The sequence below is a fragment of the Microtus oregoni genome, unplaced genomic scaffold (assembly GCF_018167655.1).
Source record: "Microtus oregoni isolate MIOR12 unplaced genomic scaffold, Mior012 000027F_ref0000203, whole genome shotgun sequence".
NCBI classification, from domain to species: domain Eukaryota; kingdom Metazoa; phylum Chordata; class Mammalia; order Rodentia; family Cricetidae; genus Microtus; species Microtus oregoni.
Window position 1 is genome coordinate 12,290,953 of NW_024543086.1, and position 26,472 is coordinate 12,317,424.

A 26,472-nucleotide genomic window follows, 5' to 3' on the forward strand; every position below is an offset into this window, starting at 1 on the left:
CCGAGGATCGTGCCAGCTACTGTTCGCTCAGTGAGAGGGTGCAGCATCTAATTAAAAAATGGCATGGATTTTTCCCTTTCTGCCCTAATTTGTTTTGCATATATGGATATTCTCGAATGACTTGGCCAAGAAGTGAGGAGGGCGGAAAACAAAGGGAGAGGGAAGGGAAAGAAAAGAACCCAAAGTAGCCCACTCTCTGAAAAGACCTTGACTTCCAGTTCAATTAGCAGTCTTAATAGCAACCCAAAGAGAAGCAGGAATTAAAGATGGCCTCAACACACAAATAGTTCCTAAAAATAGCTTCCCGTCTCTTTTTTTTTTTTTTATTAAAATCAGGCAAGAACCCAAATGATAGTGTTTTAATTAGTAATTTACCAGTTAATGTCCACAGGACAAATACACCTGACACCAACCATCATATGTTCACCTTCCACTCACCTCTTCCAGCCCTCTCCTCCCATCGTCCCAGAATATAACTGAAAAATATCAAGACAAAAAAGGCCTGCACTCATTCTAGGTACATGGAACCCATGCCCTGGGCCAGAAAGAAGTACCTCCCCCTACCCCCAAGAGAGGAGGGATTTGAATAATCAGCATTGGAGTTGTGGGAGCACCCATTCTGGTCCCAGACACCATGAGGAGCAGACACAAGGGGAGAACTATAGACCTTTGAGCTGGAAGGACCATTAGCAAAGATCAGACTTGGTTTTGTCATTTCCCAAATAAGAAAGCCAATGCTCACTGTTGCCCAAAGGCTCACCTGAGGTCCCCAGCTGGGTTTGAGTCATGTGTTTCCTGTAGTCCTGAGCCAGTTCTCCAAGTCGGGCTCCATTCTGGTCAGCCTCACAAAGGACACTGAGAGGCACAGTACAGGAAACAGGCAGGTCCCGAGGTCCCACAGCCCCCTGATCACTAGCAGCCAGGGAGGCTCAGGACTTGCCTCAGTATTAATCCAGCACCCGACAGCTGCACCGTCTCCTTTGGTAACCGAGATGCTGGACAGTGGTTTGCGCAGGATGAGGCACAAATGTTGGACACGATGGCAAGATAGCTGCACTTGGCCGTGAATAGCAGCTTCATTCGCATAGACACTAGGGGACAGTCAGCTCCAAGGCCAAGGACTGGAGATGGCTCTGGGGAACTGGTCACCACAAGCTTAGAAAACTCCAAGTTAGCCGGGCGGTGGTGGCACACGCCTTTAATCCCAGCACTTGGGAGGCAGAGGCAGGCAGATCTCTGTGAGTTCAAAGCCAGCCTGGTCTACAAGAGCTAGTTCCAGGACAGGAACCAAAAGCCACGGAGAAACCCTGTCTCGAAAATCCAAAAAAAAAAAAAGAAAAGAAAAGAAAACTCCAGGTTGCTCCAGCATCCATGACCTCGGAGGTCTTGTTGGAGGCATAGATGAAAAAGAGAATGTTATCTCAGAGGGATTGGGTTCCAAAATCCCATGAGATAACACGCGAAGCCAGTGGGAAATATAGGAAGCTGGCATTGGGTGACTATCCTTGCTCACTAAAACAGGACTGGAGTGGGGTCTTTTGTGCCAGTTAAATGAAGCAATAGTCTGTTAGTTCGAAGGGAATCTTCAAATCCCGAAACAGCATGAGAAACATAAGATTAATTATAAGTACCTGGGAGCCATAATGTCTTGAAATGTAACTCAGGGTGTCACTAATTCACTAAAATGGAAATACACTAGGGAAAGTAAGAGGCTCGCTAGGATTTTTGTCACCGCCGACCCAACAGGCCAGCTGCATAGTCCCTTCTTCTTTTCTCTTTGTGCTTCTCCTAAAGCAACAGCCCAGGACACAAGTACTACTTGGCTGTGGACCCTGTGACCGGCTCGCTCTACGTTTCTGACACCAACAGCCGCAGAATCTACCGAGTGAAGTCTCTAAGCGGAGCCAAAGACCTGGCTGGGAATTCAGAGGTGGTGGCAGGGACTGGTGAACAGTGTCTACCCTTTGATGAAGCCCGCTGTGGGGATGGAGGGAAAGCTGTGGACGCCACCCTGATGAGCCCTCGAGGTAAGGACCACAGAAGGAGACCCCCTCCGCCCCACAGGGAGCCTGCTGCAAGCTGAGGGCATCCTTGTCGTCTAAAACACTCGTTTTTCCTAAGAACGTTTACTGCAAGGCTCCTGGGTCTGTGTGGGTGCTTTTAAGCTAATTTATTAAAGCAAACTTTACTTCCCATATATACACTACTTATGGAAATATAGTCGTCTGCACCTGGAGACCTCTGGCTGCAGCCAGTCACAGAGAACCAAGAGACAGTGTTAACTCCATCAGCCAGAGTGCCCGCCATAAGAGGCCACCAGGAGCTTCCACTATGCCAGACTTTGATGTTAGACAACAGTGTATCCAAAGTCTGAGGCACAGCATCACGGTGTCATGTTGTCACTACCCAAAGAAACTGTAGTAGTTAAGAATTAGGGCAGAGGAGTGGGGGGTGGGGGGATGGGGAAGGGATGTATGCTGAATGGGAGGTAAAGCTTTTTCCTCTTAGTCAAAAGGATGCAGGCTAGATCAGTGGAAGGTTCTCAGCCTTCCCAATACTGCAACCCTTTATACAGTTCCTCACGTTGTGGTGACCCCCAACCATAAAATTATTTTCATTCCTATTTCATAACTGTAATTTTGCTACTGTTATGAATCATAATATAAATATCTGTATTTTCTGATGGTCTTCGGTGACCCCTGTGAAAGGTCACGACCCATTGGTTGAGAAGCACTGTTGTAGCTAGACACATGCCCTTGTCTTCTTCCTTAAATTAATCTAGTTGGCCTAACTGACCTCCTAGCCAAGGGATTCTCCCTCAAGAAGATAGATTCACCATAAGCCACACTAAAGGGGACAGGAGGAATAAATTAACCCTTTAATGAGATTGTGTACTTCTCTTTCCCAGAATTCCCAGCTCCTGGTACAGTCTCTACAAGCCTGTTGAGTCTGCCTGCCTGTCTGGGTTCTTACTCAGAAAGATGTAACTTCTCCTTTTTCTTCAGAAGCTGGCCTGAGCCTAAGTGGCCATTTGATACTTTGGGCCTTCTCCCTTTTCCTCTAAACCCCCTTCCCTGCCTGTGCCTGCTTATCTACTATTTGGCTGACCCCCATGCTGACTTAACTTAAATAGCCTGGCTTCCTCTTGTTCTTCTCCATCTTCCTCCTCCAGGCAACTGCCGAGATTCACAACTTGCCTGCATTGGGTATTTTTCTTTTAAACTCTAATTAAATTGTCCTTGAGCTTCAGAGATTAAAAAGAAAAAAGAAAAATTTGGAGAGAGCTGGATAGATGTCTCACTTAGTAAAGTGTTTGTGGCATAAACATGTCATGTGGCATTTACGTTAAAAAAAATCAGGTGCAGTGGTACACACCTGTAATCTCTACTCTGGAGAAGTATAGAGACAGGGGGAATCCCTAATTACATCAGATCGGGAGGCTCCAGGTTCCGTGAGAGACCCTATCTCAAAAAATAAAGCAGACAGCACCCAATATCGGCCTCTGGCCTCCATATGTACAAACATGTATTGCACGTGCATGCATACACACACACACACCACAAATTAAATAAATAATCAAATAAGAAAGGGTAAATATCATTTCCATGATTCCTGTCCTGGGGAGTTTTTGGAATCGATAAAGCGTCTATTTGAAAGGACTAAAGATGCTCGGGGTTAAAGAGCAATCATATCAGGGTCTAACTCTTGTTAGCATTTTTAGCAACTGCGCCAGCAGCCTGCAGCGTGGATTAAGGATGCCAAGCCTTGTACTTGGGCACTGAAATGAAAAAGAGAAAGAAATAGAAGCTGCAGTCTGAGTCTTATCAGTCCTGCTGTGACAGGGAAATGCTAGGGCTCTGTGTTCCCTGGGGGCACTGGAGTGCTGATTGGAGTCAAGGCTTAATTGGGAATTCTTCCTGGAGGATATATTTTGGATTGGGAGTTTGTGGCTGAAAGCATCGGTGTTTCTCAGCCCTATTCTCACAATTAGTTGTGAAGGGTATTTGAGTAATAGACTACCAGTCTTTTTTTTTTTTTTTTTTTTTTAGAGCAATGGACTTTGATAATAATTTGTTTTCTGGAGAGAGCAGAGCTGGGGCTGTTTCCACCTTCACTTGCAACCCTGGTTTCTCTGCAGTTCAAGATGATGTCATTGGTTGGGGGAGGGGGTGGATACACCTAGCACCCTGGGAATGGTGCAAGTCACAGCACAGAGCCCTTGAGAAATGTTTGCCTTGAAAGCACTGAGAGTTACTGCTCTGAAGGATGCTCCCCCATCCCAGTAAGGTCCCTGGTCCAAACACATCACGCCCAGAGTAGGATTTCCTCCATCTCCTCCACAAACCACCTTTCTTTCAAAATACAAAACAACAACAAACAAAGAAACAAAAATCCCATCCCAATGCTTCCCTCCCCAGGCATTGCTGTGGATAAGAACGGGCTCATGTACTTCGTTGATGCCACCATGATCCGGAAGGTCGACCAAAATGGAATAATCTCCACCCTGCTGGGGTCCAATGACCTCACAGCTGTCCGGCCACTGAGCTGTGACTCCAGCATGGATGTGGCCCAGGTGGGACTCTTTATTTCTCAATCTTAACCAACTCCTAGGTCTTAGCCCGTGGTTCTCACGTGTTCCTATGTGAGTTGGGAGTATGAGCTGTGCACACTGATCATAGCTTGGAGAGGAATCAGGTGAACTAGACATCAAGATGGGAAAAGCTGTAGGATAGGAATGAGAGAGAAGAGAGAGGGGCAATGAAAGGGAAGTAGATTTGGGAGGGGGAGAGAGCGAGAGAACAGAGAGGGTGATGCTTCTCTGAGAAGCAGAGCTGGTGGCACACTCCAGCAGTGGCAGATTATAGGGTAGGGGCTGCTGTGTAATTATCTCTCGTCTCCACCATTTTCAAAGATTTGAGACTATACGGTTTCGCGTTACATGTCAATCAGAGTTTCCCTGTTGATCTGGAGCGATTGCATCGTCACCATATAAACCTCCACTTTGTGTGGCAGTTACTAGAGCAAAGCCCTCCTCAGTCATCCTTTCAAGTGTGTGGTTCATCAGGCCTCTTGCCATGGCGGAGACCACAGGCCCCTCAAATGTGCAGCATTTGTTCAGAAAAGCTGATGTGTGTGTTCACCCTGCCTGTGAGAGTCTTTTCAACCCTTGGTCAACCTCATAAATTTCAGCTCAAATTCCCCCACCAAACTGACAACTTGCCACTGAGACTTTGATTTCAAATTCCACAGAGGAAGAATGTATTTGACTTGGCTCTGTTCGCTCCTTTTTTCAAACACTCGAGTTGTAGTTTTGTTGGCCAGCCTGTTCTTTGTCTGCTCTTGGGCTGGGGCCACCTCCCGAGTCACATGGCTGCTTTTTGCAATTTAGACAAATGTGTCTTCTCCAAATGAACACAGCCTTCTCTGACCCGTGGCTTGGGGAGCTGAGCGCGGGCTAAATTGCCTTGGTCCCTTATGCATTTGTCTACCTGTACCACTGCATTTAGTGGCTGCAGTGCTGGCGAGTCGTCTGAAGCCAAGCGACACTGGAGCCAGCAGGCCTCGAGTCAGGACAGACAACATCGGAGGAAGAGTTTGTCACATGCTCCCTTCTTCTCTGTCATAAACAGCCAGCTCAGGCAAATAGTTCAGTGATAAGTGGGCCACAGTAAGTGTGCTACTTAAATGCTAAGTCGGTGCCAGGGCGCTGTCTCAGCAGCTAAAGGCACTTGTTGCTCTTGCAGAAGACTTGGGTTTGAAACCCAGCACCCAAGCAGTGGCTCACAACCATCCATAAATCCAATTCCAGGGGATCCAATATCCTTGCCCTCTTCTAATCAGGCACACACATGGTGCCAACATACGTTCAGGGAAAGAATTAACACATATAGAATAAAATAAATATTTTTTTAAAGCTAAGTCTTTTCTCCAAATGCATGCATCCAATATATTAAAGGTTCTTCTTGAAATGTCGCGTCATACGCAGGTTCGTCTGGAGTGGCCGACAGACCTTGCCGTCAACCCCATGGACAATTCCCTATACGTCCTAGAGAACAACGTCATCCTGCGAATCACCGAGAATCACCAGGTCAGCATCATTGCAGGACGGCCTATGCACTGCCAGGTTCCGGGCATTGACTACTCGCTCAGTAAGCTTGCCATCCACTCTGCTCTGGAGTCGGCCAGTGCCATCGCCATTTCGCACACTGGGGTGCTCTACATCACTGAGACCGACGAGAAAAAGATCAACCGCCTACGCCAGGTCACCACCAATGGGGAGATCTGCCTCTTAGCCGGAGCAGCCTCTGACTGCGACTGCAAAAATGACGTCAACTGCATCTGCTACTCGGGAGATGATGCTTACGCCACAGACGCCATCTTGAACTCCCCATCCTCCTTAGCTGTGGCTCCCGACGGCACCATCTACATCGCGGACCTTGGGAATATTCGGATTAGGGCAGTCAGCAAAAATAAACCTGTTCTTAATGCATTCAACCAATACGAGGCCGCATCGCCGGGAGAGCAGGAATTGTACGTGTTCAACGCCGATGGTATCCATCAATACACTGTGAGCCTGGTGACGGGGGAGTACTTGTACAATTTCACATACAGCGCTGACAATGACGTCACTGAGTTGATTGACAACAACGGAAATTCCCTAAAGATCCGCCGGGACAGCAGCGGCATGCCCCGCCACTTGCTCATGCCGGATAACCAGATCATCACCCTTACCGTGGGCACCAATGGAGGCATCAAAGCGGTGTCAACACAGAACCTGGAGCTTGGCCTCATGACCTATGATGGAAACACCGGACTCCTAGCCACCAAGAGTGATGAAACGGGCTGGACGACTTTCTATGAGTAAGTAGGCTCTGGACCAATTTCTCTAGAGCCCGCCCCCTGCTCTAGCTGGCACCCGGATGGACCATTCACGTTGCTTTTAAAATTGCCTAGTCACGTCTTCCTAACTTCAATGATTTCTCACTGCCTCAGGATATTCGTGTCCCTTCTCCTGGCTCCTAAATGATTTGCTCTATCGGGCCTCTGATATTGAGCATCCTCCCCGCTAGCATTGGGAATTCCTGTTGTCTGCCTGCCGTTCAAACTTCAGGATATTGGACACGCACAGCACCTGGGAGATAAAGTGCTGATTAACCCCACTGATTATTCATGTTTGCCATGGGTGCGGAAATTAGAAAGCAAGAGGCAGGGTCCCAGCGGGGCTCCTGTGATTTAACAATAGGTCCAGCAACACACTTGATTGCACAGACAGGGAGATAAACTCTGAATTTCCTCCTTAGCAGAAGCAGATCAATACAGATAAAGTGCTAGGTATATTAAAAGATGTGAGGGCTGGTCATATTTCCCCAAACAATTATCTCATACTTAATAGTTCTACCGTTTGTTTTTGTCAAAAAGCTGTTTTCCCTAGGTCCTGGAGCAACTCTGGTCAAGCAAGCCTGCTGCCCCAGGTATTGCCCTAAGAGTTGCTGGCTAGAGGCGGCTGCTAAGCCTGAGTCCCAGTGACCTGCTGGGGACAGAATGGAGTTTACCAGCCTCCGGGCTCTCTCCACAGCAGTGAGCTAGCATTACGCCTTAGGAGCTCTGGCTTGCTTTCTGTCTCTGAGTCGCTGTTAGCTGAGAATTTATTAAGTTAGGGAGGAATGCCACAGAGAGATAGGAGTAGGAGGGACAAGAGAAAGAAGACTTCATTGTTGATCACGTTTAAATCAACAATGTTCACTTCCTGTTTGTATGCCAGTGGGTTCGGGAGAATTCAAAGGAAGCTGTCGCCATCTGCTGGAGACTTCTTGCATTACAGAATGACTTGCAGAGTCCTGACTTCTTTGGGCAAAGCATTCTGTCCCGGGACTTCTGAGCAGAGTCACAACCTTCGAGGTGCTAGTACTTGATCACACTTCACCAGAAAATGCACTTAGTAGCTGTTAAGTCTATTAAATGAGAGGCAAAGGCTGGGGTCAAGGAGGCTCTCCTGAATTAGTCCTAGGTTGGAATCCAGTCCAAAGTTCAGGTATCGGGGCCCCACAGATATGAACTCTTGATTGGAGGCAGTTTGCTAGCAAAGGTCCCCAACTGAATGAAAACATACACATAAGGCTCGATTTTTTTAAAGTATTTGTTCAGGAGTTACAGTAAAACTGAATCACATTTTCTCTTTTAATCTGCCACGCTTCAGAATGTGAGTAGATCCAAGGATCCAAATCCCCGCTTGTGGAGACACGTAGATAAGGTTTCCTTAGGCTTCCAAAAAAGGAAGGGCTAGCTTTTGTTACACTTGGTCAGAAGGTGTTGCTTTAAAACTCAGACACAAGTCACACTTTCTGTCAGGGATATTAGGTCCAGGTGAACACCACACAAGTCTAGAGAGAGAGTTGGATTAACAGAAAAGAAAGAGAGAGAGAGAGAGAGAGAGAGAGAGAGAAGAGGAGAGGAGAGGAGAAGAGAAGAGAAGAGAAGAGAAGAGAAGAGAAGAGAAGAGAAGAGAAGAAACTGTTTGTGCTTCAGTGTAAGCTGTCCCTTAGTTCCAGGAAGCCCCAGCCTTGGATTAAAATTTCCCCCTTAGCGGGCTATTGAGTCTTAATAGCGTATCCTAGGCAAGGTCCAGCTTTAGAGGGATTGAGAGATTCCACGGCCTTCCGCAGCAGTGGTATGGATGCTCGCTCTGACACATACTTCCTATTGTCATTGGACAAGTTTCTCCATGTCTCTGAGCCTCAGCGGTCACGTGTGTCAAATGGTACTATCAGCTGCACGGGAGCTGTGACCAGTCATGGAGCTAGTATATCTTAGGCCATCAGCAAAGGCTGGCTTCCAGGAGCTCAACAGAAACTAGACGCTAACACAGACATTATAAAGCACATCTGTCTCCATCCTCCATGCAAGAGTTAGACAGGACTTAATTTCAGGCAGTAGACTGGAGGGGGGCAGTTTGCACTCTGAGTGCTTCTCAGAGAGAGGGGTTTATATCCCCCTCTCTCGCCATCCTCAGTTCTAGGGGTCCTGATCTCCTGAGGGTCAGAGTATACCTTTGCAAACTGGAATCCAGAGGGGTAGAAAATATAATAACCCTTAAGGTCAGGCCCCCGAGAAGAGAGGGCTGTGCTGTGTGCACCATGGCTATGGTCACATCCTCCTCCAGATTCAGGCAGGAGGAAAACAGCATGTGATACGGTCTAGATGCTGACTTCCCCTTGGAATGAAGTTCAGCAGTTATATTAGAGAAAGAGCAGGCTCGGCACTCTCCCAAGCTGGAATGAGCCCCTCAGGAGACAGTTACATTTCTGTCTTAGAAGGTGGCGTTAGGAAAGCCAGTCAAAATGGAGATGTAAGAATTGGGCTTTGAGTATCTTCCCACCCCCACCCCCTGCTGCCATGTTCCCAGAATAGGGGAGAGCAGCCTTGGTTTATCTTTGCCTTTTAGCCTGGCAAGAGGCATGGAATTTTGTCCATTTCATTCTCATAGAAATCTCTGGTGCTTTCACCAGCAGCTTACACATAAGAGGTGTTTGAACGTCCACCGACTATGAGCAAGTAAAACGCCCCGTGGTCATCAAGGTTCTGACGAGTCTGCCCAGGTTAACACTGAGACCCCATTGGTAGTAATCGCTGCTCTCTCTCCTGAGAGCAGAGAGGTTTCTGCACAGAGAGCTGAATCTGCAAATCTATCCTGGGGAAGCAAGCAAAGCTGTGGCCAATTGCATCCCCATGAAAGTCAGCCTACAAGCCAGAGAGCACGCTTTCTCCCTCAAAGAGCCTGTGAAATGCCTGCCCCATTCTCACTGCCTGCTCCCACCCACCACCTCACTGCCTGCTGCATCCTCTGCCTCTGCCCCACCCCACCCCACCCCCGCCAGCCATCCTCACTGCCTGCCCCAGAGAAGAAGCTCTATTCCCTCCCCTCAGAAGCATGAACAGCAACCTGCCCATTGCAAGTGTCCTAAAATACAGAGCTCTGGATTGCAAATCCCACTCAGGTCCCAGAGAAGGCATTCAACACAGTCCGTGTGTGGTGGATCTCTGCTGCCAAGTCTACGTAAGACATCAAAGCACAAACATCACTGCTTTGCTTTCTTATTTCAAAGTAGTTTTATGCTTCTAAAATATGAAAGGAAGCAACAATTACTAAAACTAAAATATTCAAGGAGGAAAACAAAAATTAGCCAAAATGCCACACATAAAAATCCGGTTAATATTTATGTCTCTATTTTCAGAAACTACACGTAAAAGCCATGTGCTAGGAAGGGAGGAGTCTCTGCTCTCCCCTTTTCCACTCTGCCCTGTGTGTGTGTGTGTGTGTGTGTGTGTGTGTGTGTGTGTGTCTGTCTGTGTGTGTGTGTGTGTGTGTGTGTGTGCTCGTGCATACATGCCCATGTGCCAATAAATAAGAATCCACGCTGTTCATTTTGACAGCTGCCTAGGTTTCTGTCTTATATATAGGTAATTATTTAATAATCCTTAATCACTGATCCTTCAGTATAGTTCTAACTTGTCGCTTTTATAAATAGAATCTTTGGGCCCCCATCTGAGAAACCTGAGAATAAACAGAGGGCTCCCCTTTGGCTTAGAAGGCCTAGGGCCCCTCCATGGTTACAGCACCAAGCCTCTGAGAGGAAGGTGCTTTCTGGATTTCCACTGCACAGATCACTAGGCGAGGAATGGGACAGAGACTAGAGGTTGGACTCTCCCCCTCCCCCCCATTCACTGCACAGAGCCCTAAGCAAGGGATGGGGCAGAGACAAGAAGCTGGACCCTCAGCTCGCCAAGCTTCCTGGTCCTCTCACAAACTTTACCCCACTGGCCAAGCAGCTTAGCATCCATGGGGCTTGACTGTTTCCTCTTCTCCCTAAAGACAACAGTTCTAGGTCAGCCCAAGTCTGATGCAGGTCTCCATCTCAAGCATCTCAGCCCCCTCTATGCCTGGCTTCATGGTAATTTTCCCCACTGCTCTCCCATGGGATGCCCCATGGACAACCTCCTTTGCACACACCGTACCAACTCCGGGACCCGTCACTCAGAATTGACCAACTGGGTTCCTCTCCCCAGTCCAGAAGGAGACCCCCCCCCCCCTCCAGCTGTGTGTCCTTTTTCATTCTCTAAGCAAAGACCTCATGGCTCCATCCTCCTCCCCATCTCTCCTGAGTGTGAAAGCCCATGCAAGCGAGTCCAGAGACTTCTCTATGAAGCCCATGAGAGGAGTCATTTCCCTCACCTCTTTAGACAGGAGCCTCTCACAGTCCAGTTGTTTTCTAGTGGGAAATCCTCTCCACCTGGAAATAGCAAAACCATTACCACCTGCTGAGAAAAGGGTGATGACAACTCATATCCATAAAGAATTCTCATTAGGGAGTCTGCAGGCTGAAACTGTGCTCATGGCATGCCCAGACATGGATGCCAAGGACAACTGAGATCCAGTGAGTCTCCCCAGCAGGCTAGGGTAGCTGAGCTCCTTAGGAACTACACGGCCAAGCTAGGATTGGAGTGTCTGGGGTCAGAATGTGAAGGTGGCATTTGTAGTAGACTGACTTTGAGAGGTCTACGAGAAGGTGAAACGTGGAATGAAGTGGTACCTTGCAAAAGACTACAGCTCAGATGGTCTCAAATGCCAGGTTTTGATTGGATCGGGTGAACAACCAGTGGGGGAAAACAGTGTGGTTTAAGGGCTGGAAAAAATGGCTTGGTGATTAAGAGCACTCGGGGCTCTTCCAAAGCACACAAGTCCAGTTCCCAACATCCACTCCGGACAGCTAACACCTGCCTGTAACTCCAGTTCTCTTCTGGTTTTCATGGGCATGAGTGTACACAGCCCTCCCTCCCACCACCACACACACACGCGCACACACACACAACACACACACTTAAATAAAGGTTTGCTCAGCAGAAGCAAGACAGAACGGAGTGGATAGTTGGGGAGCATTAACTTGGTAGCTCTGCAGAGCAAAACAATGCTTACAAGTAGCTGTTCCCGCCAGCTCAGGAAGGTGTACACACACACTGCTTGAGACCAGGGGACTGGTTTCCACTAAGGTGAAGTAGGTGATACCAAAGGGCTCAGGAAAACCACAGCATTGCGCCTCAGGGCAGGTAGAGGTTAGGATTACAGCAGGATTGTGCCTCAGGGCAGGTAGAGGTTAGGATTACAGCAGGGCTTCAGTGTGGAGCAGCATCCAGGGACACCCATTTTCCAGTCTCTCTTTCTCTGCCCCTATGTGTCTGACCTTCCTGTGGGTCTGAAGGTCAAGAAAACTTCTAGCTCCACAGGCTGCACTTGAAATCCTGTATCTTCCCTCCAGCTATGACCACGAGGGCCGTCTGACCAACGTGACACGCCCCACGGGGGTGGTGACCAGTCTGCACCGGGAAATGGAGAAATCCATCACCATTGACATTGAGAACTCCAACCGTGATGATGACGTCACTGTGATCACCAACCTCTCCTCGGTGGAGGCCTCTTACACAGTGGTACAGGGTAAGGCCCCAGCCCAACACCCTCAGCCCCCAGCTCATCCCCAGCTACAGAGCCAGCAATCCTTCGCCTGAGGGAACTTCTAAACATCCAGAACATTCCTCAGTTTTCTGTCTTACTTAAATGTCTACAGCATACCCAGGCTATCTGAAAACAGTCTCAGGGAAAAAAAGAAATAAAATAAAAATAAATCTCTCAGCTTCAGGGAAATGTCATACCCTCTCACCAAAGGTTTAATTATCTGGAGAAACCTACGTATCCAAAACCATCTGATTTTTTCCCCCAACTACTTTCTTCCTCTTTCTTGCCTATTTCCTTCACCCTGTAAAAAATCCAACCCATGTCGTTATTTTCTCAAGCGGTGTTTATTCTCCTGGGCGACCACTGGATTTGGGTTTCATCATTCCATTCTGATTCTCTCTTGCAAATACACTCTCGAACAATCTCTTGCCAGGACCCAGATCCCAGGGTCTCTGCCACCCGTTGCTTCTGTTGTCGGCAATCCAGGGCAAGCACAGGGGCTGGCAAGAAACAGCGTTTTACAGATTAATTTTTTCTTTTAATTAAGATATAATGTCGGTGGGCTCGCCAGTTGTCAGAGGATAACAGTGTCCTTTCCGTAGATAAATGATGACATTTCTAGACTATTATCCCTCGGCAAAGCCTGTTTCAATGGCTCTATTTCTGCTCCGCCAGATGATTAACGATGTAGATTCTGTCCTTCTGTGTGATGGCCAGAGTCACTGAGTGACAGGTACAACCTTGCTCGCTCCCCCCAAAGCTGGCATCTCAGAGGCCGGCCCAGCCTGGCTCCTTCACCCAGATGATGAGGAAACAGCGTGCCTCTAAAAGCGGGCTCCTGCCTGTGATTATCTGATACAGGGAAAGGTCAGAAGTCTGATTGACTGGTGTAGATGCTATTCAGGGAGATAAACACGCGTTACCAGCCCCCTCGGACTCCATTTACCTCACACTGTGTATGTTTCCCGAGTTCTGTGGTAACATAGTGATACAGGCAGCCATGCTGCCAGGAAGTGGAGGAAGGGAGCTTCGTCTCTTCACTGTGCTGACGAACACTGGACTTGCATCGCAGTGCCTCTGACCCGTGCTCAGACCATCAACCTCGGGTTAGACGATAGGCCAGAGGGGCGGGAAAAACACAAGCAGCTTGCCTTTCATTTCTTTCTTTCTTCGTATAAGCTAAAATATATATGTTAAAGTTCAGGGATTTGATTGACACAAATTGTGTAGGCAATAGACATCTTTAAATGTTTAAATGTGCTATTAATAGTCTTCAGTGAGTAAAAGAAAAATATCACGGCATAATTATTTCTGGAGTGCCACATATTAATAATGTTTTCCTTCCCGCGGATCAGTAACATCTCCGCTACTCACCTTCCCATTGTGTGCGTGCTAATTGAAGGCAGCCTCAGACTGACAGCTGCAAAGAACCATGGAAACCTGTAAAAATAGGGGTTCTGTTCTCTCCCGACTAACCGAGCGGATAATTTCTCTCCCCCTCCCCACACCCCACCCCCATTCTTCCAGATCAAGTGCGAAACAGCTACCAGCTCTGCAATAACGGCACCCTGCGGGTGATGTACGCCAACGGCATGGGCGTCAGCTTCCACAGTGAGCCCCACGTCCTCGCAGGCACCATCACCCCCACCATCGGCCGCTGCAACATCTCCCTGCCCATGGAGAACGGCCTCAACTCCATCGAGTGGCGCCTGAGGAAGGAACAGATTAAAGGCAAAGTCACCATCTTCGGAAGGAAGCTTCGGGTAAGCAGGTCAATTCTCGCCCTGCCACAGACTTGGAGGGGAACAGGCCCGTTCCTCACACTGCAGAGGGGAATGTTAGGCCTTCAGAATACCTTCCGACCCTCAGAAAGTGGGAGATGTTTGCCTCTAGGTTTAAGGCAAACCCCGCCATTTCCTGACAGATGGGCAGCGATCCCCGTGGTAAATTCACGGGGTGCCTCAGCTGGAGAGGGCATCGGTCTTCATTTTACACCTGCCATCTCCCTCAGCTGTCACTGTCTGGGCAACGCGACACATGAGTCAGGGCTGCTGTCTGTCGGGTGCTTGGTAATCTTCTAAATCCTGGAAGAGCAAAAGTATGAAGCGTGTTATTGACAGCCAAGGAGTGATGTTCTCCTAGAAACGCGGAAACAGAATGACCACAGGGTGTGTGAAGACAGACCCCTTGGGTATACTGTGTGGCCACAAAGGAAGATGTCTGTTAGCCTGAGGAATCAGAGAGGTATCCCGAGAGGAAGGAACAAAATATGGGCACCAGGAAGTTTTGACCAGCCCTAACCTACATCTTTGTAAAGCTAACAAAAAACATGTTTATTGAGGACATCCGTGCAAATGCTCTCTGAAACACACTCACTGCGGATGTCTGTGCTATGGGCACTAAGTTAAATGCTTTATTTGTGTTACTGTAATATTTTCAGTAGCCTGTTGGGATCTCAGGTGAGAAGCAGAGATTCATGGATGCTAATTAGAAGTCAGGACATAATGGCTAAAATTCAAGGCTAAGCCAGGGCTTGACCCCGGGTCCATCTCTCTGTCTTGTTCACTGGCCAGTATTCTTAGCCACAGTCCCGCACCTCTTCCTATTTTGATGACGGGAAGCCCTGTAGCTCCTGTTCCTGTCAGTTCTTGTCACACAGAGGGACCTACTCCTACCATGGTGACAACCCTTCTCCCAGGGTGAGGAGATGATGGCCAGAAATCTGTCTTCATCATAGACGAAACATGTTTACCGAGCACTCAGGGCCAGGCCCTGTGCTGGATACTTAAGATAGATGTCACACAAGCAGAGCGCAGACCTTCCTGCCTCTTTCATTCAGGGGCAAAGGGCAGGAAAGAGGAGTCAGCCAAGAAGGAGACTAATAAAGACCTAAGATAACTGCAGGTCAAGAGAGGCCTTAGGAAAACAGCCCCCCACAGAGTGCTACGAAGTCAAAAGATGCTCCGGAATCCTGGGAGCTAAGACTGAGCACCTGACAAACCTGGGTCATCACTTCGGAAGCCCAGCCAGGCAGGTGACCTCCCTGCAGAGCCAGGCCACTCCACATTAAGATTCCGCCTCTGTCGGGCTCGAGTTTAATTCTCCACGTTAGGGTACCAGCAGACTCCATGTTTTTCTCCCTCTGCTGATATCGGCAAAGTTGCAAGCTGCGGGATCTTCCTAAAGACAAAAATGGAATGAGATTAGTGGCTAAATCCTTAATGACTGGATTCAGGGCTGTGTAATTGATTTTTGATATGCTGCGCTGTAGAAGTTGATTATAAGTAGTAATCGTGCCTTTTCCTTGATAAATTAGCTATGCGTTTTGACTAAGTTTTCAAAATAAAGATAAATGTGGCCCTAAAATAAAATGGCAATAATCCCAACTCTGAATATTAAAACTCTTAATAATGGTACTTGTGGTAATTAACGGAAGTTAGGCACGCAAGTCTTCTAACTGAATTTCTGCCAGGGTTAGACTTGCTGGCATCATGTTTATGCAAATCAAAACACAGTTTTATCTATCAACACCTCAACATTTAATTGTCTGGTGTTCGTTCCTGTAACAATAATCACATATCCATTTAGCTCTCTTAAATGAAAATCACTATGAGATTATAACAGGTTGAGTGGACTGAAAATGTAATTTGAAAATGAGGGAGAAAGCCTGGAATTTATTTGCATCTCATTTATTTTAATTCAGTTCATAAACTGTTTAGTGAATGAAATAAAAGAAACTCCTGGAAACTGTGGGGGAGCCGGCGGAAGAAAGGTGTGGGGGAGGTGCTGAGCGCAGTGTGGATTGGGGCCTTTGGCTTGGCCGGTCTTCCCTGAGCTTCAAGAGTTCCTTATAGGAGCTTTGTAGCCCCTAAACTAGCGACATCTGTCGGCCCCCACAGCAGCAGGCTGTCTCAGCTCATGATGATAGGAACATTCAAGTGGCACAGTGTTAAGCCAGTACCACAAGACAAGGGACACACACTGTATCAGCCAGAAGTAGGTAATCCATGGCACAGGTAACAAATAGGCCCGGAAGTTTCAGAAGCTTAACCCATCACAGTTCAAATGAGCCACACAGCATCTCCTAATGCTGACTAGACCCAGCTGTTCCATGTTGGGATTCTATCACATGAAGCACTGTGGCCCCAAAGGCTGCTGTAGTAGAAGAAGGGTTTAAACACTTCAAGGGAGCTTGGTGAGCTAGCCTGAATGTCACGTGCATCCGTTCCATACACCCAGGACAGCACAGTTTGGTTAACCCCCCAGGAAGCTTAGAAAATGACTTTTCTGATTGCTGGGGAGAAACTAAAAGATTTGGGAACCCAAATCAGTTCACAGGGTTGACAACAGACTAGGGAGAGTTTCAAGGAAGTTGGAGCCAGTGCTTTGGAAGTAAGAGTAGCAGAAATTAGACAGGCAAAGATATCATAAAGAAGTTTCCAGACAGAGAGACACCTTCTAGAAGGCCAGGATACAGGGGTGTAGGGGGCCGTTTCGGAAACCTCCAAAACTCGTAAGGTCTGAGAGAAAGTAGCCAGGGCCACACAGAAGAGTATATTATCCTTGGCGGGTATTTATCCGGAGAGCCACGGAGGGTTGTCCCGGGGCTTAATTGGCAGAGTGACGTGTGGGGATGTGTGGATTAGAAAGATCTCTCCAGCTTCCCTGGGTGCAGAGGAAGACAGCCGAGGAGGAGACCAGACAGGAGGAGAGGGACAGCTCAGAGCTGTTACAGTCATGCAAACTAGAAACTGGTCTCCAGCAGGGGAAAAAGAGAGAGGAGAGGGAGAGGCCTGAGAGAATTGTAACACACATGATTAATAGGATTTGGCAGCGAGCCTGGCTGCCGTGCCGCACTGACTTCCAAGAGGCCTTTCACGTGATCGTGTAGACCAGGAAGGCTGTGCCAGACTCTGAACATGATGGAGAGAGGCCAGACGCTGAAAGTCAGAATAGGTGTGGGCGGCAGAGTGACCCCAGCCCCGCCTTCTAGGATGAAGAGACCAGGGGAGGAAGTTGAAGATGTCGCTGGTTCCCCAGGGACAGCATTTGGAGTGAGTCTAGGGAGCTAGGGCAGCAGCTGGCAATACCACTGATAAACCAGATGGATGGTCTGGCCTTTCCCCAGCACCAGCCGACTCCTGCAAGTCTGACCACTTGGGGTTGTTAGGCCAGGCTCTGAGTGGTCCAGTGTCGAGAGGTATCCAAAATTTCCAATAAAGAACTTTCCTATAACAAACAGAAGAGCTAGAGAAGTCCCAAGCCTTCCTGCTTACCTGTCTATCACAGTCCTCCAATCAGAGACACGTCTTAGCCAAGGAAAGTGCCAAACATACTCCCTTTAAGACTGGGAACATGTAAGATGCCAGCGCTATAGACGACATTTGAAGGATTGACCCCATGTTTCCTACCAAGGGCCAGACAAGGCAAGAGTTTCATCATGCCCCCCAAAGACTAGTCTCTTGAAAGAACACCTCCTAATTGCTTCCCACCATGCCTCTCACTGTCCTCTCTGACATTTAAAACAACAACAACAACTGCTTCCCCGCATTTCCCAGCTCCATGATCACAGGGACCAACATCACATGACCACACTGGTGACTAGTGTCATGTGTGTGGGAAGATGTGACACTTATGTCCTCTGTGGGCTCCACTTCGAAGATGTTTACCAAGTAAATTCTCCCTTACTCCTAGAAGGTAGAAGTTCAAAGCACATGCCCCCCCACACACACACACAATATGCCCAGAATCTTTCTCTGCAAAACATATTCAAAAGAACATGATAAAGGGGGCATGCATTGTCTCACACAGTGTTGAGGAGCTGACCCTAGAGATTCCAAGATGTCATCAGGTTAATACCGCTCTCTTCTCTTCCCTGCAGCTCCCATCCCTTGCCCCAATAGTATTTATTTTGGCAGTTGGCCTAATTTTCTTGTTCAGTAAGCTGGTGTCCTCTTCACACGGGGGATCAAGAAGACTTGGCCAAAATTATACATCATATATAGACTGAGGCTTGGAAAAAGAGGATCCTATCCCAAAAGGAAAGGATGCTAAGCTAGGATAAAATAGACAGACAGACAGATTCTGTTTCCTCCATCCCTCTAGAACCTGGCCACAAGGCAAACCAGAAGCCCATCTCCTCCACCCAACAAGTCTTCCTTCTAGGCTTCTGGGAGAGGGGACTGAAATGAACACTTCTGTTATTATTTAAAACCTCTTCTCTTTCCTAGCATGGATTTGTACCTGATTCTCTCTAAAAATGAGGGCATATGTCACTAGGGTATTTCTTCTTGATTGTGATTTACATAGAGATTGCAAATGCAAGAAACATTTACATGGATAGGGATCAGAATAAAAGAAAAATTGCTTCCAAGATAATCTTCCATTGTGATGCTGGTATCGGTGTTAGCAGCATTGCAATAAAAAGTAGGAGTTAGTCATTTTGTTTTGGTTTCCATGAAATTAATATAATAGCACCGTTCCATACTGGTATACATCACTTTTATTTATGTAACAAATCACAGTGTGTCTGGAGCAAGATGGGGGTGGGCATACATGTGTGCACGTGATCATGCCATCCTGAACTCAGTTCTGTGTAGCGCCCACCCAGGCGGGTCCTACGAATATCAATTGTCTTGAAAGCCTGGATTCTGTCCTTCCATGCCTAGAGTTTTCTTTTCCACCGCCCACTACAGTCTTGACACAGTTACTAACCACTCTGTGTATATCTATGACCAAAACAGACAAGACCCTGTGTGACCCTAAGAGCATGGTGATGCACCCAGAATAGTTTGTAGCTCCTTGAACTTGAATATTAGCTTAAATTATACATTATTAGAAGGGCAAGCCTCTGCTCACATTATACCATGGATTCCCTAAGCAAACAGTACTTTACTTTTGGACATCATATTGTATTATAAAGTCATTAAAGATTTGTTTTATTTTTTCAATTATGTGCATCTGATGGGCAATATGTGCCATTTGCCCTCAGAGTCAAGAAGAGGGCATTGGATTCCCTAAAGTTGAAGCTACAGGCAGTTGTGAGCTGCCCAGCAGGGTGCTGGGAACTCAACCTAGGTCCTTCACAAAAGTAATGCATGTTCTTAACAATTGAGCGAGCCATCTCTCCAGCTCCCTTGTTGGTGGGTTGTTTGGGTTTTTTTTTTTAGAGTCGTCAAGTTTATTTGGGGGAGGGCAGCAGGGAGTTTGTAGGGTGTCTACCCCAATCTTAGACTGCAGACCCCAAGAAGCTACTTCTTCTCTGTCCCCCTTCTTTCATGGATGAGGGGACAGGGCCAACTGAGCTGACCTAGTAGAACAGGAATACAGGGCAAGGAAGTAGAGTAGGAAGTAGGAAGCAGAGAAGAGAGAATGATGTGAAGACAGGGAGGTAGATTTGGGGTACCCAGAGTGAGAAGGGGCAGCTAGCATTGTGTACATTCTGAGCCAAGATTGGAGGCTGTGGCGTGGCCCTGTACCAAGTGTCAGGGGTAGGGCATTTCTTGAACTTTGTTGTTTTTTAAGACAGGGTTTTGCTATGTAGCCCAGGCTGGTTTCAAACTACCAACCCTACTGTTTCAACATCCCAAGTGCTAGGATCACAAGTATACACGCAAAAATAAGAATTTACTATTTAGGATGGTATGGGGAGAAGTATTTCACACACACACACACACACACACACACACACACACCTTAAGGGCGGGCTAGCAAAGCAACACAAGCAATGATAGATAAACGAATGCCATATAAAGAAACTGTGGCAATGCTCTGAATAAAAGCCTACGTCAAGAATAGGTAATATGGGGTTGGAGAGATGGCTCAGCGGTTAAGAGCACTGCCTGCTCTTCCAGAGGTCCTGAGTTCAATTCCCGAAAGAGTGACTCACAACTATCAGTAATGAGAACTGGTGCCGTCTTCAGGCCTACAGGTGTACATGCAGACAGAACACTGTATATGTAATGAATAAATATTTTTTTAAAAAAAATGTGTAACATAGGAGATAAATTAAGGCTACTCTGGGCGGGGGGGAGAAATGACATTTGAGCTGAAAACCAAATGAAGAATAAGCGTAGGGATTTTCTGACTCTGGGATGAAAGAAAAAAAAAAAACGGGTACTAAGACCCTTGCATGCTCAAAGGCCTTGATTGGCCAGGGCAGGGTTCCCTGAATCCAGAGCAGAAAAAAAAAAAAAAAAAGCAGTGTGATTGGAGCAGACGAGCTAAGGGGAGCTGGAGAGACCAGAGCCTTCTTGGCTACATGGCAAGGATTTCTGAGACTCAGCCAGCCTCCACAGAAGATTGCTGAGAGGCAGCCTTCTTATCAAAGTCTTGCCTGTCCTTCGGTCCCTGCACCTCCTCTGGGAATTTTTATCAGCCCCTTGCTGACTCCAGGTACCACCCCCATTCTGCACTTGCCTGCCGATGATGCTCACTCTCATTACTGAGCTGATTCTCAATGGCACGTCACCTGTCTCTGCTGTCATCTCACCTGGAGGCTGGCAGGTTCTGCTCAGTGCCTGTCACCGTAGCAAGTGCACAAGCAGGTACTTGGTAAATATTGACTGAATGGGGTGGGTGGGTGGGTAGGTGGGTGGATGGATGGATGGATGGATGGATGGATAGGATTTTGAGTTTATATCATGAAAAGTCACCCCCTTCTACCTCTGCCTTAGTTCTAGGTTGGGAGAGCCTTCCAGAATGACTCTGACTTTTCTTTGGAGCAAAGCCCTTCAGATGTTTGACACTCGCCGATGACCTAAGCCACATTTTCTAGTCTTGATTTTCCATAATAGCACCTCACATGGTCGAAGTTGATAGCAATCATACATCCCAACCTCCACACTCACCCATGTTCCCCAGGGACATGGAATTCTAGGATAAAGTACCTGTTCACCAGGACCTTGCAGGTTACCTCAGACAGGAAACTGAGGCACTGTCAGTGAAGAAGACATGGCTTTGCAACGACCCAGTTAGTCGCTGTCAGATTCTGACTCGAGATTGGGATCTTTCCCTTTTCCCACTCCCCATCGTCACCCAAAAGAGCTAGTCATCCAAAAATAACGTTTGCTCGGGGAATCCATTATTTAATGTGTTTACAGAGGCTCTCCCTCTAGTGATGCATTATTTAAGCTAATATTAAATTTATACCAAATTGTTTTGTCTGCACAAATGCTGATCCCCACATGGTGTTGGGTCTTATTCGGTGGCATCTGGGGGGATGAATGCTTTTAAGTCCCCCAGGACTGACCCAGAAAAGGAATGAGAATGTCACCTAGCTGGGTTTATCCCTTGGGGAAGTGAACCGCTAAACTCCAAGGCAGTCATATCTTCTTTAAAACACTGGAGACTCTCACAGCGTCCCTCCTTCAACCCCATGGGTTTCCCATCCCTGGAGCCCAACAGGGCAAAGGGTTCTTCTGTGTGTCTAGCTGGAATCTGTCCTGCTGTGTTACGGTTCCATTTCCTGGGAGGGGGCTAGCACGATGTAATTTCCTCCTTCGTGTTTCTCAGATCACACGCTCCTGGGTGCCCCTCGAGCTGAGTTAGAGTCACCAGCGATGGGCCCAGCAGGGCCATTTTTACGACAGTGTTTCCTTTTCTCGGGGTTTTTTATGAGCCTTCCTTTGACAGGCATGCACTTGGTGAGATCAAAACACACTGGGGGGAAATCCCAGAGGGGAAACTATTTCCCCAAATCTGCCCTCTGCAAAAATAAAAACCATGCTAAATAGCTGACATTTATTAACTGGGGAAGCTAGGCTGAGGAAAACGCCCGATAATTAAAAATAATGGCTTCCTTACAAACACAAAATTGTATTAATTTAAAAATTGGTTTCTCTATCGCTGAATGCCTGCCGAGCCAGCTGAGAAGGGAATTGTGCTGATCCTGGCAGTGAAAATAATTCAAAATAACTTTTATGTTCTCCAGGAAGCCTCAAGGTTAATTTAAATATTGCGAATCGGGTAATTTAATTTGGAATAAGAGAACAGTGTGGCTAAATTAAAGCCCCTGCATGCTCTAAACTGGGGAGCAGGCACCCCCAGAAAGTCGAGCACGCCTGGTGGACCCTCCGCCGGCTCGCCCCACACAACCCCAGCACCCTCCTTATAGACGCTGCCCTTAGAATTAAATATTTTTGATTAGATTACACAACTGGCCTGAACTCTTTGGTGGGGCTTTCAATGAATTTATTACATTTAATTATGAGAAGGGCCGGGCTTTTAATAGAAATCTCACATTTGCCAATGCCAACCCGTGATTTTCCAAACGGCTTTCCTGGGTCGCGGGTGCGCTAGGGAGGCATACCCTCCTGAGTGCTTGCTCTGAAGTAATGACTGACTCGTAACAAGGTTCCCAAGAATTCTGACAGCAGGGAGGGAGGGAGGAAGGGAGGGAGGGAGGGAAGGGGGGAGGGAGGGAGGGGGGAGGGAGGGAGGGAGGGAGGAGGAGGGGGGAGGGAGGGAGGGAGGAGGGAGGGAGGGAGGGAGGGAAAAACAAGCCTCCTCTTGCTTTGTCTCCCCTCTTCTCAGTTGCTGTGTGCAAAGTCTGCTTATAAACCCTATTCCTCTTAAACTGTCTATTATCCGTTCAAGTCCCAGGCACCTGAGTACCTGTCTCCATCCCTGGGTTCACCGTGTGCTCCACACATCCAGTCTTCCTCTCTTGGGGAGGGTTCCATGGAAACAGCGAGGGCCTGGCTCATCTGGAAGCCCCGAATTTAATCCTCTTGGGCAGCTGCGGAAGTGATCCCCTCAGTACTCAGTCACCACCGTTTGTAGGGGCTGCAGAGATGGCTCATTTGGTAAAGCATTTACTGCCAAGTAGGAGTGTCTGAGTCTGACCACCAGCACCCAAGAAAAAGCTGTGTGCACCAGCGCAGCCTGTAACCCCAGTGCTAGGGAGGTGGAGGCGGTACCCTGGGTTTGCACTCTAAGAGGTCTAGCCAAATTGGAGAGACCCTGTCTCACCCAATATTGACATCTAGCCTCTATACATATATTCCTGCACACACACACACACACACACACACACACACACAGATGCGGGGGGGGGGGGTTCTACAGAAATTGTGAATATTGAAATATGTTACAGAAAGTACCAACACAGTACCAATGAAAGTATTATGAGATTGTATGTTGCTTTCAAATGCTTGTGACAAAACATAGAAGTAACACAGGCTTGGGGCTGGAGAGATGGCTCAGTGGGTAAGGGCTCTTCCAGAAGACTTGAGCTCAATTCCCAGCACCCGCATAATTCCCATCCCAGGAGATCCAGCACCCTCTTCTGGCTTTCAGAGGCACTGAACTCACGGGGTGCACAGATACACATGCAGACAAAACACTCATACATCTAAAACAAGATGAAACAAAGCTAAAAGAATCAACAAAGGCTTGTATAAGATATAAGTTTACATTGTTCTTATGATAAAGCCTAGACACGACCCATTCATGGATGTGTGGGTGACTGACAGCAAGGGTCCAGGCTATATTTTTCCTGTTGAACCACCATCTTAGAGATCCCATCTTCAAAGGTCACCTCATGGTGGCTCATACCTGTGGCCTAGTACTTGGGAGACTGGGGCAGAAGGATTACTACAAGTCTGAGTTTGTTGCATGAGCTATGTAAGTAATATAAGCTATGTGAGTTCCAGAGGTCTCAAAAAAAAAAAAACCTACCTTGCCTTACCTCATAAACATAAAACAGATGCTGAGGTTCCAGCCATTGCATCCACATTTCACCTGGGAAAAAGTGAAACGTGAGAAGAGCAAAAACTGCAGCTTCTCAGCTTTCTTTCAAGGATAGCGCTTCAGACAGACAGCCACTTCCTTTGTTGGCCCGCTCCTATTCCCAAAGGATTCTGGGAAATGCAGTTCCTTACCTGTACGCAGAGGTTTTCCCCAGAATGCAGGTCCCTGTAGGGCTAACATTATTCTCAGTCTCCCCAAAGTTGCAAAACAGATTCTTCCAGGGCTAAGAGAACATTTTACTGGCTCCTCAACATCTTATACATCACCTGGCACTTGGTGGAAGTCTGGTCACCAGTGAAGCTGGTCAAATGGCAAAGGAGCAGCTGACTAGTTAAGTCTAAGTTCGGACCAACACCTGCTTCACTGCTGCGTGATTGTGTGTGTATGTGTGTGTGTGCGTGCGCGCTGTGTGTGTGTGTGTGCGCGTGCGTACGCGTGTCCAAACACGGAGACCACAGAAGGACATCCTGCTGTCACTCTCCACCGTTTTCTTCTTCAGACAGGGTCTGTCACTGAAGTTGGCACTTAGGTGGCATCCAGCAAGCCCCATTCCTCCTCCTGTCTTCACCCCTGCAGCACTGAGGTAGCTGGCACACGCGGTCACACCGAGCTTTTGACGTGGGAGTGGGGCGGATCTGAACTCAGATCCTCATGGTCGCACAGCAAACCTGTTCAGCCATCTCACGGCCCGGCTGTGTGACTCGGAACAAGTGCGTGCCCTCTGGGTGTCTGCCTGTGTCACGTGGCCTTTGGCAATGGATGCCAAGCCTCTGACCTCACCCCTGTCTGTGTTAGCGCTCAACACACCTGCCTCTTGTCAGCGGTACTGCCGCCGTCGCCGCCACCTTCATCAAGTGCAGCCCCGTTAGGAGGGTCAGGTGAGGAGGCGCAGACAGCTCCCGACTCCTCTCGTGCAGGTTCTGTCTCCCCCGCTCCACTCCAGGGACGTGCGGAGTTGCAGTAAATTATGTTGTAAAAGTCTGGGCTGAGCCAGCTTCATTTCATTCTCTTGCAGCCATGCACTCGGGGCTCTGGGCGTCCCCAGAGTCCTTCTCCTTTGCCCCTAACCAGAGTCTAGTCTCCCGGCTGTGCCTTTTGAGAAAATCCTTCTCCTCTGATCAGATCAACTTCTAAATAAATATTAAATTATGTCTGGACGTGTTCCCCTGTTCCTTTCAAATCTAAGTAAATCTCTTTTTCCCCTTGTTGGAATTCACAGCCCTGCCGAGGTTTCCTCAACAGCGTCTTGCGATGGCAAGATTGTCCTCTAGATATTTAAAATAAAAGACTTCCTATTGGACTTTCATAGGTATATTTTTTATCTTATATTCCCAGATCTTTATAAACTGTGGGTTGCTGAGGCCCCTGTATCCCCCTTTTAACCACCTTTACACACTATTTCAGAAGAAACCACAGCACCTGCTCTTCAAGATTATTAGATCTGGTGACTGGTCCTGAGGGCAGACCGGTAAGGCACTCCAAAGCCTCGAGTCCGGCTGTGATAGACAGCTGTGTGTTCTGGACACTGCAGGGTACCACCATGCACACTTTCCAGGACGTGGTGGCAGCCTTTGTACTTGTGTGGTGCAGGAGCGACCATACTGCCCACAGCAGCCACATCTGACCAGAAGCAGCCTCACTTCGGTCCCAAAACACACTGCAAACATTGCCACTTCCTATGTGTGCAGAAATGCTGACGCTTAAAACATAAATGGAATATCATGCTTCTTCCCTCCTTCCCACACTCCCTCCTCGATGGCCCCAGCTGGATCCTCCTCAGCCGTCTGGTAGATGGCTTTCAAACCAGGCCCCTTGTGTTTCCCCAGGTCCATGGGAGGAATCTCCTGTCCATTGATTATGACCGGAACATCCGGACGGAGAAGATCTATGACGACCACCGGAAATTCACCCTGAGGATCATTTATGACCAGGTGGGCCGCCCCTTCCTATGGCTCCCAAGCAGTGGGCTGGCAGCCGTCAATGTCTCCTACTTCTTCAACGGGCGCTTGGCCGGCCTTCAGCGCGGAGCCATGAGCGAGAGGACAGACATTGACAAGCAGGGCCGGATCGTGTCCCGCATGTTCGCCGATGGCAAAGTCTGGAGCTACTCCTATCTGGACAAGGTGGGTGACCATGCTGCAAAGCCCATCAACAGGGCTTCTGCTCCCCCTTCCCACCCTCGTCACTGCTCATTCCCAGCCAGCCCGAGATACCCA

At 48.0% G+C, this 26,472-nt stretch overlaps 1 protein-coding gene across 13 annotated transcripts in view; it reads left to right on the forward strand.

The window, feature by feature from the left end:
* Tenm2 (teneurin transmembrane protein 2) overlaps positions 1 to 26,472 on the forward strand; it is a 1,249,250-nt gene that overhangs the window by 1,203,914 nt on the left and 18,864 nt on the right. For all 13 annotated transcript variants that reach the window (XM_041675940.1, XM_041675943.1, XM_041675944.1 and 10 more), the window contains 6 exons: positions 1,795 to 2,027; positions 4,419 to 4,573; positions 5,987 to 6,861; positions 12,312 to 12,487; positions 14,033 to 14,268; positions 26,083 to 26,379. In XM_041675940.1, coding sequence (XP_041531874.1) covers positions 1,795 to 2,027; positions 4,419 to 4,573; positions 5,987 to 6,861; positions 12,312 to 12,487; positions 14,033 to 14,268; positions 26,083 to 26,379 — 1,972 coding nt within the window. The remainder of the gene's footprint in view (positions 1 to 1,794; positions 2,028 to 4,418; positions 4,574 to 5,986; positions 6,862 to 12,311; positions 12,488 to 14,032; positions 14,269 to 26,082; positions 26,380 to 26,472) is intronic.